Source organism: Puccinia triticina, chromosome 9A (assembly GCF_026914185.1).
Source record: "Puccinia triticina chromosome 9A, complete sequence".
In the NCBI taxonomy this organism is placed as follows: domain Eukaryota; kingdom Fungi; phylum Basidiomycota; class Pucciniomycetes; order Pucciniales; family Pucciniaceae; genus Puccinia; species Puccinia triticina.
The window spans coordinates 1,252,189-1,266,417 of NC_070566.1; the positions used below are offsets into that span (position 1 = coordinate 1,252,189).

The 14,229-nt window shown below is 47.3% G+C and overlaps 1 protein-coding gene across 1 annotated transcript; it reads left to right on the forward strand.

Annotated features, from left to right (window-relative positions):
* Nucleotides 1-1,830: 1,830 nt before the first annotated feature.
* Nucleotides 1,831-2,568, forward strand: PtA15_9A136 (uncharacterized protein; the record flags this gene model as incomplete). The annotated part of the gene is made up of 2 exons (XM_053172313.1): nucleotides 1,831-2,128; nucleotides 2,222-2,568. 2 exons carry the CDS (start codon nucleotides 1,831-1,833, stop codon nucleotides 2,566-2,568), a joined length of 645 nt encoding a protein of 214 aa, XP_053023566.1.
* Nucleotides 2,569-14,229: the final 11,661 nt, after the last annotated feature.

Here is a 14,229-nt window from a genome sequence, read left to right on the forward strand (position 1 = left end):
ATATACACCCTTGATGACCGGTCTGTGTTGGTCATGAAGAGGTTACACCATCCTCGACGCCACAGGTACCGCCGGTACCTGCCCTACGGGTGCTGGGTCCGAGTCCGGGTATCTAAATATGCCCAAAATGACCGCAGGCACCCGCACCCGCCACAGGTACCCAGGTCCACTCGGTGATCTCTAAAAGCCAAAGAAGAGAGAATATTTTTCTCTTCGAAATAGTTGGAGAGATTCTCTTCTCCCCCTCAGAGAAAAAACAGATCAATAATTTTACTCAACTTGCTACCCAAAATCGTAAACAAAAAGTAACATACTACTCAGGATGAGTCTGTACTAGACTGCTAAATTTTGGTACTCAAGTATCAGAATCTTTTATTTAGTATCTTCTTTACTCTACCTTAGCAATCAGAACAGGAGAATAATTGATATGACTATCTTCTGACCCTTTTCTCAGATCCGTTAGAACTTGTTAAGCCATTGTACTCAATAGAGATATTGCTACCAGGTACTTCCTCTGTAAGTTTAAACTCTCTAACCTTACAAAAGGTTATATGATAGTCCCCTCTTATAAATATCCTTTCCAAATCACTTTCCATTTTTACTATCCATAATGAATATTCCTACAAACACAAATACTATAAAAATTTACTCTTGGGTTTTTTGGTAATAACCCAACCGTGCAATCATAGCCAGAAAGAAACCAAAATATGTTAGAAATATCTTTTATCTAACCTCTGATAGAATTCTATTGGAGAGGCTAGCTATAAGCAGCTTAAACAGTCCATAAGGACAAGACAAGTATAAGCGCTATAGATGCTAAAATAAATTTCCTAATTCTTCTCTTATATTCTCTTCCTCTCTATTACTATTGTATCCAGATTTTTGTAGTAATTATATATATAGAGTTACTAACTCCTTGTCCAGCCTGTTCCCTACGCGGGTACACCAGCTGACAGGCAGTCCAACCAGTACCCAGGTCCATTTTGACATTCTCTATGCCTTAATGACTGTCCGGCTCTGGTCATCAATGATCAAGGTGGCCTTGATGAACTTCTGGCTCTGTTCATGGCAATGCCTGGCAAATGCCTGGCAATGCCTGGCAAATGCCTGGCAATGCCTGGCAAATGCCTGGCAATGCCTGGCAAATGCCTGGCAATGCCTGGCAAATGCCTGGCAAATGCCTGGCAATGCCTGGCAAATGCCTGGCAAATGCCTGGCAAATGCCTGGCAATGCCTGGCAAATGCCTGGCAATGCCTGGCAATGCCTGGCAAATGCCTGGCAAATGCCTGGCAAATGCCTGGCAAATGCCTGGCAATGCCTGGCAAATGCCAGGCAATGCCAGGCATTTCTCAATCTCAATGTGACCCAGCTATCCAAACAGTTAGGGGTCAGTGGAGCTGGTGTTGGGTTGAATGTAATCATGATCATTCAATCATTGCTAGCTTCAAATAATTGATGCTAATTTTTTGCCCCTACCGTCAACAGCCGTAACGCTATCCACAAGCTCTTGCTACTTTACAGTTGCTGGAATTTTGTTGTTCAAATTTAAATTGGACAAAATCCCTCAAAGTAAGAAGATAATCAAAATCTACAAGATCGTCTGTCTTATCAAGCAAAATCATTGGTTGATATCCATCAAAGATAAGGACTCTCGCACCAGCAAACCCGCCCAATCTTGGCCACCATCCCAATGTCAAAAGGTGTTTGTTCTTGATCATTCTAACGTGCCTGAAATCAAGTGAGTTCTTCCCAATGGGCTGCCGTTCAAGCCATCTGATGTGTCGCACTTGGGCAGTCACACGCCTGATTGTACAACTTCGGCTTCCAACATGGGTGCCAGCAATGCACCCAGTCGGACAACTTCCTCTCATCGCCCAGCGGGGACCGTCCAACAGACCTCGCCTTTGCAATCCCGCTCCAGATCACGTATCCAAGGCCTATTGATAGGCCCTGGGAGGAGTGGCGAGCACCCAAGCGGCAAATATAGCAATCAATCACGCCATGGAAACCACTCCTGGAATGGGCTCACCTCCATCAGAATAGGGCGCCGGCGCAAACAACCTGCTCCCTCGGAACCACCCCCAGCTGCTCAAGAACCCCAACTGTATTTGAGCCACTCCGCCAACCGTTTGGGAAAACCTTCTCCAGCCAATCACCAATCGAGCCCCACCACCAATCCAGGCACTCCCCCTGCTTAGAGCGACAATCCAAACAACACAGCACCTCAATCTGCCAGCGCTGGACATCAGAGACCACATTTGCCCAGCCACCATTCTGTGGTCGGCAGACCCGTCAAACAACCCTCTGGTGGTAGCAATCTGGAGGCTTTCCAAGCCTTGCATCTTGAGCAGGTCCCGCCTCCCCCAGCCGGTCACCCCCGCCGAGGACAACAGCAGGGAGAGGCCGGCCCGACGGCGAGGGACAAGTCACACACTTCTCAGAGCCGGGGTCGAAAATCACGTCCCAAACATGGCCCTTGCGATGCCCAGCCACACCCCAAGCAGGAGATCCCCTTGGGCATGCTGAATGATGACCATTTATCTTGGGAGGTCAAACACATTGGGTGAGCTCTTATTTTGTAAAATGCTTACCATCATCCTCATCCCCCAATTTTTCATGTTGGTTTTTGCTTTTGACTTATCCTCGCTCTCTTTCTCCAGCTGACTACCAACTGATGATATTATTTGAACATTCACAAATCCTGGTACTCATACCTATACTCACATCTTTGTAAGTTTGTTTTTCCTCAGAAAGGATTTTGATCATGCATGCCAACCGGCACACTCACTTTGGAGTCCTGTTGATCTAACAAGGCGAGGGCCTTGAGACTAAGCCAATCAAAACTAGCTATTTGCCCGCCGCGGGGGCTGCCTGCATCAAATTTGATAACATTCAAGGACATGTGATGAGCTCATCCCTTTCATCACTTGAGGTATAGACAATGAAGAGTTTTAAACTTCCCTACCCCAGAAAAACTTGGTCACCCACAAAGTCCCAGTCTTCCACAAGCTTGTTGCATACGACAAGGATTCAGTGCTTCTCCTGATGGTCAATTTACTCAATGCAGTTGAATCATACTTCCCAGCTAAATCTGCAGATACAGTGGTCAGTTTGGTGGAGGATCCAATTCCGTACATCAGGTTCTTCTCCTTTGATTCATTTTTCCCCAAATTTCCACGCAATGCTTCTTAAAAATTATTCTATTACATAAGTTTCATGATTGTGATCCAACCCCACCAATGAAAGATTCTGAGGATGAAGCCTTGAAGAAGAAATATTCTGAGGATGAAGCCTTGAAGAATGAACAAATCCCAAGAAGCCCCAATTATTTTCAATGTGAAGATAAAGACTCTTGATCTATTTCCTCTGCTGAATCACATGTGGACAAGATTCAATCTCCAAACCATACAATTTTGTGTTGAAGCATGATAATTTAATTCAAACTCATTTTTTTTTTTGATCCTCCATCAGCCACTTTTTTCCTAAGACAAAACCCAGGTACTCTTTTGATTAACATTAATGATTTCACTCATTCTTGTGCAATTTTTGGTCAGATGAAAGGCAATAACCATTAAATTATACCGGTGGGCCATTGAAATTCATGCAAAATGAATTTGATCACTGTTGGTTTGGTTTAAAATTCTTCTACAAGTATTGAAACTTCCTGTTCCACCCTGAATAAGCAAATGATTTTATAATCTTCATTCAGATTTGAGCTTTTAGCCCCAAATTTTGGCAAATAGGCTAAAAATTGGTTTTGCAGCGGCGAAGCCGCCTTGGCCTCTATTTTGTATTATAATAGACCAATTTCCCTGACTCTGTCACATGACATATTGATAACCTATTTTCATGTGAAAAAGCTTCAGTAGAAGTCTACATAATGTTTTCAGGGGGTATTTTTACACGAGTAAGATTACTCTTTAATGTACAGTAGTTTGATTTTATTCAACTTGTTTATTTTACTAATTTTTTGTATGTAATACCTTGTTGGGCGCTTTCTGGGGCCAATTCTTAATTATGCAATTAGTACATGAAGGAATAGGAATAAGGGGTTGGTTTGAGTGGGTGACCCCCCTTAATTTATGATGAGGAATATGATTCTGCAATAATAATGCACTAATTATTATTATTTACTAAGTGATTGCAGTCTTTTGGATACTTGATGTATCTCTAAGGCTGACACCTGGCAATGCCTGGCAAATGCCTGGCAAATGCCTGGCAAATGCCTGGCAAATGCCTGGCAAATGCCTGGCAAATGCCTGGCAAATGCCTGGCAAATGCCTGGCAAATGCCTGGCAAATGCCTGGCAAATGCCTGGCAAATGCCTGGCAAATGCCTGGCAAATGCCTGGCAAATGCCTGGCAAATGCCTGGCAAATGCCTGGCAAATGCCTGGCAAATGCCTGGCAAATGCCTGGCAAATGCCTGGCAAATGCCTGGCAAATGCCTGGCAAATGCCTGGCAAATGCCTGGCAAATGCCTGGCAAATGCCTGGCAAATGCCTGGCAAATGCCTGGCAAATGCCTGGCAAATGCCTGGCAAATGCCTGGCAAATGCCTGGCAAATGCCTGGCAAATGCCTGGCAAATGCCTGGCAAATGCCTGGCAAATGCCTGGCAAATGCCTGGCAAATGCCTGGCAAATGCCTGGCAAATGCCTGGCAAATGCCTGGCAAATGCCTGGCAATGCCTGGCAAATGCCTGGCAAATGCCTGGCAAATGCCTGGCAAATGCCTGGCAATACCTGGCAAACGCCTGGCAAATGCCTGGCAAATGCCTGGCAAATGCCTGGCAAATGCCTGGCAAATGCCTGGCAAATGCCTGGAAAATGCCTGGCAAATGCCTGGCAAATGCCTGGAAAATGCCTGGCAAATGCCTGGCAAATGCCTGGCAAATGCCTGGCAATGCCTGGCAAATGCCTGGCAAATGCCTGGCAATGCCTGGCAAATGCCTGGCAAATACCTGGCAATGCCTGGCAAATGCCTGGCAAATACCTGGCAAATGCCTGGCAAATGCCTGGCAAATGCCTGGCAAATGCCTGGCAAATGCCTGGCAAATGCCTGGCAAATGCCTGGCAAATGCCTGGCAAATGCCTGGCAAATGCCTGGCAAATGCCTGGCAAATGCCTGGCAAATGCCTGGAAAATGCCTGGCAAATGCCTGGCAAATGCCTGGCAAATGCCTGGCAAATGCCTGGCAAATGCCTGGCAAATGCCTGGCAAATGCCTGGCAAATGCCTGGCAAATGCCTGGCAAATGCCTGGCAAATGCCTGGCAAATGCCTGGAAAGTGCCTGGCAAATGCCTGGCAAATGCCTGGCAAATGCCTGGCAAATGCCTGGCAATGCCTGGCAAATGCCTGGCAATGCCTGGCAAATGCCTGGCAAATGCCTGGCAATGCCTGGCAAATGCCTGGCAAATGCCTGGCAATGCCTGGCAAATGCCTGGCAAATACCTGGCAATGCCTGGCAAATGCCTGGCAAATACCTGGCAATGCCTGGCAATGCCTGGCAAATGGCTGTCAAATGCCTGGCAAATGCCTGGCAATGCCTGGCAATGCCTGGCAAATGCCTGGCAATGCCTGGCAATGCCTGGCAAATGCCTGGCGATGCCTTGCAAACGCCTGGCAATGCCTGGAAAACGCCTGGCAATGCTTTGCAAACACCTGGCAATGCCTGGCAAATGCCTGGCAAATACCTGGCAATGCCTGGCAAATACCTAGCAATGCCTGGAAAATACCTGGCAATGCCTGGCAAATGGCTGTCAAATGCCTGGCAATGCCTGGCAAATGCCTGGAAATGCCTGGCAACAACAGTGTATCCGCCGCGCTAAGCTAAAAAAAAGTGGACATTTAGCTTAGCGTAGCGGTTGACGCCTATATGGCCAGACCAAAAAAGTAATAGCGCAGCGGTGTCTCAGCTGCGCTACTCTCTACACTCAGCAATTGACCACTACCCTCCCAGGGCATTGAGCAAAAGCACAGCAGAAAAATTTCTGCTTTCACTGGATAAAAGCAAAGCAATATCAAAACCCCACTACACGCAGCTACATGCCCACTACATGGTTGCTAACCGCCAAATCACCAGGTAGAAACCATGTAGCAGGTCCGCAGCATTGCCTGCCATGTGGTTGCTACCCGCTAAATCAGCGGATAGCAACCACGTTGTGGGTGCGCAGCATGCTTGCTGTCTGCTCAAAGCTTCCGCCTTTCCACTTTTTTCCCAGTGTGTTTTCTCCTTGTAAGTAGAAAAGCAGCAGTAAACCACCACGCTGACCGCTTTGTTCGCGGAATTACGCTGTGCTAACGCTAAAAATCAGTGGTACATTGCTAGTTTACATGACCGCTGATTTAGCGCGCTACAATTCACTTTTTTTTCCTGGGAAATCAAAAATTGGGTAGCGCAGTGATCTGTCTGCTGCATGTAGCAAATAGAGTTGGAATTGGGTTCTAAGGGAGAATTTTTGTAGAGTCTTGAGATCCTATTTGCAAAGGCTCAAAACCTGTGAAGCAAGATAGTAATTGATAATCAGAATTTCTAATTCCCCCATGGGCTTCAAATCCCCCTACAACTCGTAACTATATACATGACTTGTTGTGCAAACCCCTACAGCATCAACCCACAAAATCACTGTGCTGCACTAAACACAGCGCAGTGGACACACTGTTTCTGGCAATGCCTGGAAAATGCCTGGCAATTACTGGAAAATGCCTGGCAAATGCCTGGCCATGCCTGGCAAATGCCTGGCCATGCCTGGCAAATGCCTGGCCATGCCTGGCAAATGCCTGGCCATGCCTGGCAAATGCCTGGCCATGCCTGGCAAATGCCTGGCCATGCCTGGCAAATGCCTGGCAAATGCCTGGCCATGCCTGGCAAATGCCTGGCAAATGCCTGGCAAATGCCTGACAAATGCCTGAAAATGCCTGGCAAATGCCCTCAGTGCTTCCAGGAATTGGTATTTTGGATTGAAGGGTTTTGATCAGACATGGTTGGTCTTTCAAGAACGGCAAAGGAGGGGAGGGGGTCTCAGCAATCCACTGGTGAGAGCTTGGCAGGTGGGGAAATGACTTTTGAACTGACCAACTTTGCTGTTTGTTTTGATTGAGACCTGACACTGCGCTTTGTGAACTGTACCGCTGACAAGCGTGTTTTATGAATGCAATGAGACATCTCTGTGATAGGTAGGGAAACTACCCAAGTGCAGGAAGAGACTGACATTGTTTTTTCTCTTTTTCCCACTGGTAGCGTGTTGCCTGGGGGAGAACACAAAACCTCAATCAGACTAGAGTGTTTGTTCTCCCTATTGAGAGAGGAGGAACAAAAAGATATGAAAACTAAAAGTTTTAGGGCAAGAAAGCCATTATTTCAACCTCTCTTCTCCCCCCCCCCCCCCTTTTTTTTTTTGGAATTGCAAACACATTCCCCCCTCATTCATGATTTCTAATTCAATGTAAACTAATAATATTCAATGGGTGGGTGGTCAGGATTTTTTTTTTGCTTTTGTTGTTGAGGAGAAGGAAGTGCTGAAAGTGATGGACAGTGAGAGCAGATGGGGGAAGAGAGATCCTCAGTCCTGAGAACTATAACAACCCATTGAATATTTTCTTGCAATCGTGGGCCGCTCCACTACACTACGCTTCAAGGCCTCTTATTGTTAGTGTAGCGGTAATGAAAGTAGCCATATTTTCCTGTAGTGTTAGCGCCGCGCTAACGCCGCTACGCCACAGCCCTTTTAGCCGCAAAATAGGCCAAAAACCCGCTAAAACGCACTGTAGCGCAGCGTAGCGGGCGCTTTTTTGCGCCCTGTTACACCACGGTTTTTGTAGCTGGCCCACCGTTGGTTCTTGCCAGGTGCTCAGGCTCGGACTGAGAACCTGGCTGGGAACTCCGCCCGTCAATCACTGCACATGGATCTTGGTACCCTCCTGCGTGCCTGGCTTTTGTACCACCAATGAAACCCCCTATTCAAACCAGACTCAAAGTGTTAGGACTCTATTGAGTCCTTCACTGAGCGTTGTCAAAGGGGCACAAGGGCCATGAAATGTTCTAGTTCCAACGTCGGGGGTAGAGAATAACAATTTGGACCCAGGTACCGGGTACATTTTTTTCCCAAAGCAGGGACCAAGTACCACACCCAGCACTGCCTGGCGGGTACCAGCGGTTCTTGGGGCGGGTACCGGCGGTACTTTGTGCCTTTTTTTCACATACTTGGCGAACGGGACTGGGGACACCAATTCCCCAAAGTCCAGCTTGCCAAGAGGTATATCTCTTGGCGAGCTGGTCAAGTCCAGCTTGCCTAGATGAATACACACCTCTTGGCAGACTGGGATTTTACCAGCTCACCGGGAATAACACTCTTGGCGAGCTGGTGTAAAAATTCAGCTCGCCATGAGGAGGTGTATATTCCTCTTGGCCAGCGGCACTTTGACCAGCTCACCAAGAGGCACACCCCTTGGCGAGATGGATTTCTCGCCGACACCAGGAAAAAAAAATAGTCACTTGATGGCAGGTGACATGATGCAGCTTTGATTTCTGCTCCAGAGCTACTCCAGCACTGCTCCAAGTCTGCTCCACCAGCACTTGTAGAGCTTGCAGGACTGCACCAGAGCACTCAATGTGGCACAGTCAGCTGATCCTATTTTTTTCCCAGGAACAGCTGATGCTCATCATAAGCTGAGCAGTAGGCATTGACTGAGCCTGGGCCAAAGCTGAGCATTGGCTGAGCCTGGGCCACAGCTGAGCATTGGATATTCCAAGCCTGAAACAAATCCAAGTGTCAGCTGGACCAAGAATATTCTAAATCTGAGCATCAGCTTAGCCAACAATGGTCCAAAGCTGAGCATCATCTTGGAAAAGGCTTGTGCAGAGCTTAGGATCAGCTGGGACAATACTGTTCCAAAGATTAACACCAGCTGGGCCAAAATTTTTCAAAAGCTGAGCATTGCCTGAGCCAATGCTGGTACAAAGCTGAACATTGGCTGAGCCAAGGCTGTTCCAAAGCTGAGTATCAGATTTTTTGAGACTATTCAAAAGATTAATATCACCTGAGCCAAGGCTGTTCCACAGCTGAGCATCAGCTGAGCCAAGGCTGGTCCACAGCTGAGCATCAGCTGAGCCAAGGCTGGTCCACAGCTGAGCATCAGCTGAGCCAAGGCTGGTCCACAGCTGAGCATTGTCTTAGCCAAGGTTGGTCCACAGCTGAGCATTAGCTGAGCCAAGGCTGGTCCACAGATGAGCATAAGCTGTTACAGGAGTGGTCAGACTCAGAATCTGAGCATTGGCTGGGCCAAGATTTATCAAAAGCTGAAAATCAGCTGAGCCAATACTGGTCCAAAGCTGAGCATTGGCTGGGCCAATGATAGTCCTAATCTGAGTCTAAGCTGAGCCATGACTGGAATAAAGCTGAAAATAAGCTGGGCCAGGACTGGTTCTGATCTGGGCAACAAAGCTGAGCATGAGCTGGGCACCAAAGCTGAGCATAAGCTGGGAGCTAAAGCTGAGTATCAGCTGACCAGAAATGGGGATCAGTGGTGCCCGGCAAAAACTGAGGATCTCCTGTGGAAATTCTTAAACTGGTTAGATGGTGGGTAGATGGTGGGTAGATGATGGGTAGATGGTGGGTAGATGGTGGGTAGCCCGCTGGAGCTGGCATGATGTCACTTGTCATCAAGTGACTATTTTTTTTTCCTGGTGCGAGAGGTGTAGATTTCTCTTGGCGAGCTGGTCAAAGTCCAGCTCGCCGGGAGGGATGCATTCCTCTTGGCGAGCTGGTACAAATTCATCTCGCCGAGAGGTGTGAATTTCTCTTGGCGAGATGGTCAAAGTCCGGCTCGCCGGGTGCAATGTATTAGGCACGGGCTCCAGCCCCTGCCGCATCAGGAGGCACTTGAGCGAGTACCTCAAGCAGTACCCGGATACCCCCCCACTTTTCACAAAAAAAACAGGCACCCGGCACCGCCTGGCGGGTGCCGGCGGTGCCGGCTACCTAGCAACGGGTCCAAATCGTTATTCTCTAGTTGGGGGGCTTTGTTGCAAGTTTCTAGAGCGGAGAGAGGGAGAGCTCTCTCTGTAAGTACAACTAGAAAGGAGGAAAGAAAAAGGGAAAGGGTGACTGGCTTACCTGGAGCGGAGAGAGGGAGAGCTCTCTGCTTGACTAGGAAGAAGCGGGAGGAGACAAGTCTAAGTACTTGTGGCAAGTTGGGGATGATGTAAGCAGGTTAAAGGACTTGTGAAACCCCACAAGTGGTGGGGGCTTACACAAAGTTTGAATTTTATTCAGTCTTGGGGGAAGAAGATGAACTGATCAGTTTGAGCCACCAACTGCTTCTACTAGCTCAGTCCAATTTGATCCTGTATGATGAGTATTTTATGGGGTGGGAGAATTTGACATGGGCCTCTTTACAGTGACACAAGCATGTAAAGCCCACCACATGTAAAACTACAGAAAATTCCCCTTGGATAGAATTTTACACTTACTTTGCCTAAAATCACCCAACGTAAAGTCTGAGCTTGTAAAGGGTAGAATGTAAAAACACCCCTGCGCACCCGCATCCGGTAGTTTCACACGCTGTTGGCTCACAACCTTGTTCCAAGTGGGTGCAAATCTCCATCCAAACCTCAAGATGTGTAATTTTGCAACCTTGCAATGGCAATCACATGGTACATCCTCCCCAAACCGGACTCTTCCTGCACCAACTAACCACGCACAGTCATCACCTTCCTCCTCAAGCCGCCAACCATCCTTGAACTCATGTAACAGTCTTCAATTTGACACATCCTGCATTCATCGCTAAGTGGGCCACAGACATTGGAATTGGGACCAACACAAGGTGACAGACAACTATGTATGTACAACTACCTCCCACTTCCCTCATTTGACTTTTGCCATCCATTTCATTTTTACGGCTTCTCAGTGTCTCTTCCCAAACATCCCACAGACAACTCATCCTTATTTCCCCTTTTCTTAGTCCTCTCCATCAACTCACCTGACTTGACCTGACCATGACCAAAATTGCAAAGCCAGCAACAACGGCGGACTCAAGGGAAGACTGTCAAAGCTTGTGATTATTCCTCTCCATCTCTGATCTTTCATCACATGCGCGGGCCTACACACAAATGGAGTGAGCAAAAAATTGGACTAACGCTGCTGGCCACATGTAAATCCCCACAAGCACACAGAAACTGCATAGTCCTACCCACCAACTTTGATCTCTTGATCCAGCCACTCTGGTCACCGGCAATGGCGGCCATCTGAAATGTGAAGTTTGGTTACCCGTCAACAGCCCAGCTGCGCCCGCAAACCTTGTCCCTTGTGCCCGCCCCTCCGCCATCGACCCGTCAGTAAAACATGTCTGCCCAAAAACCCTCCTCGCCGCTGCCCAGGGCCCCCAACTCTCACCCTGTTTGCCCCCTTGCCCACCCCTTCTCGCCCCAGCTGTTATACGACCTGATTGGGAGTATGGAGCACAAGTTAGTCAGCGGAGCCGGCGCGAGGGGGCGGATGCGGCGGTACTTGATTGACCTACTCACCGGCGGCCTCTTCCACACCTCTGTTCGCCATTTGCTACTACGCTCCGCCCAGCTCAGCATCCAGGCCCTCCTTATGGCAAGGACCGCGCACACTGCAGCCAAGATCCGCGTCGCTGAGCTCGACAATCTGGTGCGCCTGCAGAGACAACAAGATCCGCAAACCTGTCCCCAAACACGCCCCCCATTGCGCATAAGTGGCTCTGCAAAGCCGCTCTGATCGAACTGAGGTGGAGGGACGAGCAACGTAGAACAGTCCTATGGAGGGCCCTCCTGGTCTGTCTTCTGACCTTCTCCTTTTTTCTCTCTTCTTACTTTAGTTCTCACTTTTGTCTGCCGCGTTTTGTTCCTCTTTTGTGCAGTTAAAAGTCACTGTCATCGAGGAAATTGAGGCGGCGGTGTGGTAACCCTGTTCCTGTTCATACTATCACCCTCATATCACCAAAACCCTTCATAAATACCTCATTATTACTTCATATTCAGATTCTACACCCCATTTTACCCCTAGTCACCCACTCATTTCACCTAGGATTTCCAAATGGATCAGCAGTTATTGGCATGTATAGTTTTGGCAGGTATTTTCTTCATACATATCCTTAGCATTATTACATACATCATTCATTAGTATCATAGCTACATAGGACTGCAGATCTTACATAACTTCATTACTCATTTTTCTCTTCATATGATATCAGCAGTATATTCCTTCATAGCTCTTGTAGTTATTATCAAATGCTCATCATTATTTCATCTTCTACATAGTTACCTTTCATGTGCACTCTTTGGTCATTGCGCCTTCATCATTACTGCTCATCTTCAGATATTGTTACTATGTGCTCATCATGTATCACCCCCCTGTAGTACTTCTCACATATATAAACACCCCTCTAGATGTTGTATCCCCATGATGCACTTTCTACTACATCCCCTCTGTAGCACCTTTACACATCACACTTAGATACACTTTCATCACCATAGAAATATATCCCTCAGCATATATCTCATTACCCATCTCAGAGTGACTCCCAAGAGCTTCTGCTTTTCCCCTTCTCACTTCTCCTCTCTCACTCAGTAGGATTGATACACCTCAGACTCATAAAGTGTTAAAGCCATCTAAGTCAAAGAGAATCATCAGCCATACCCTTTTCTTTTTCTTAGTGTAACCCTCTCTCCATCAGCATTAGTCTAGAGGGCAGCCTCACCAGCACCTGTAGCCTCTCCTACATTATTAGTAGTGTAGTTGACTATTTCCCCTCACAGCTCTTTCCTGATCTTTTAGGAGTTCCACAAGTGGTGTCCCAACAGTGGCCTGATTACCTTTAGATTTTAGTCCTAGTTACCTTTTTCACTACCAGTTCATAGTCCTATCACCTACACAAACCCTTTCCACTCCATTCCTCTTCAGTGCATCAGATCCCAAAACCACAAACCCATAAAAACAAATTTCTTCAGTTTTATTTCTCCCTCTTCTTTTCCCTCCTCTTCAGAACTCTTTTCTTCCCCAGCCAGTTACCTTTCAAGATGTCCATCCACTCTCAAGATGCTGCTCATCCTATCAACAACAACCTAGGAGAGACTGCCAGTAACAACCCAGGAACTCTCTTCAACAACCCCTTCCAAACTGCTCCAGAAGATAACAACACTCACCCTGCTGGACCAGCCAATCCCTTTCCTGAAGATCCAGCTCAAACCAACCCTTTACCTCAACCTACCAACAACTTCAATCAGTACAGAGGCAGCACTGGCCCCAACAATCCTCAGTTTCAACACCCCAATGTCTTCAACCAGTACAGGGACAACATACCTGATCTTTCAGAAAGCTCTCACCTAGGACTCAGACAAAGAATCACACCTCCAGCCCCATCTGTATCTTCCAAACACTCTGTGGTCTACTTTTTGGAGAAGGAAACCAGGATGCCAGCCTACAAAGGACCAATCAAAGGAGTCAAAATCAAGCCCTTGGACAAGGAACTCTGCTTTGATGGAACCAACCTCACCATTGAAAACTTTATTAACAGGTATGAAAATGTAGGATCAACTGATGGAGCTTCTTCTATAGATTTGGTCAGGCAGGTTGTTTCTTTTCTCAAAGGGGAGGCCATCAAGGAAGAAGTGGAACAAATGGAGGCTTACAGGAACCAGAACTGGGAGGACCTCAAGAAGCAGCTACTGGACAGATATGGATCCCCACTCCCTTTGGTCAGATATACTAGGAGGGACCTCACTCAATTGATCAACAACTCAATCCAGGCTGGAGGAATCAAAACTTCAGAAGAATTCAGGTTGTTCAACAATAAATATTCAGTCATTACTAATTATCTTTTAAGAATGAAACAGTGCTCCCACCTGGAGGAATTCAGAGAATTTCTATTGGATGCCCTTAGCCCAGAACTGGAATCAGCTGTCACCAAGGAACTCATCAAGTGCAATGAAATGCTGGCCTCAGAGGATGGAGGAATGATTCTACCCCCAACTTCAACCATCTGCTCCTTCATAATCAGAGAAGTCCATTCAGCATCAGTCATGGAAAGGAGAAAACTCTTCAAAATGGCTCTTCCCCAGGATCAAAAGGACTCAACTCTTCCAGTAACCAAGGCCCCTCCTTCCACCTCTCAACCCATGGCTCCTCCTTCCAGGCCTCCATCTCAGATTACCACTTCCCAGGCACCTAAAACCACAGAGCAGAAACTAGAGGATATCACACAGCAA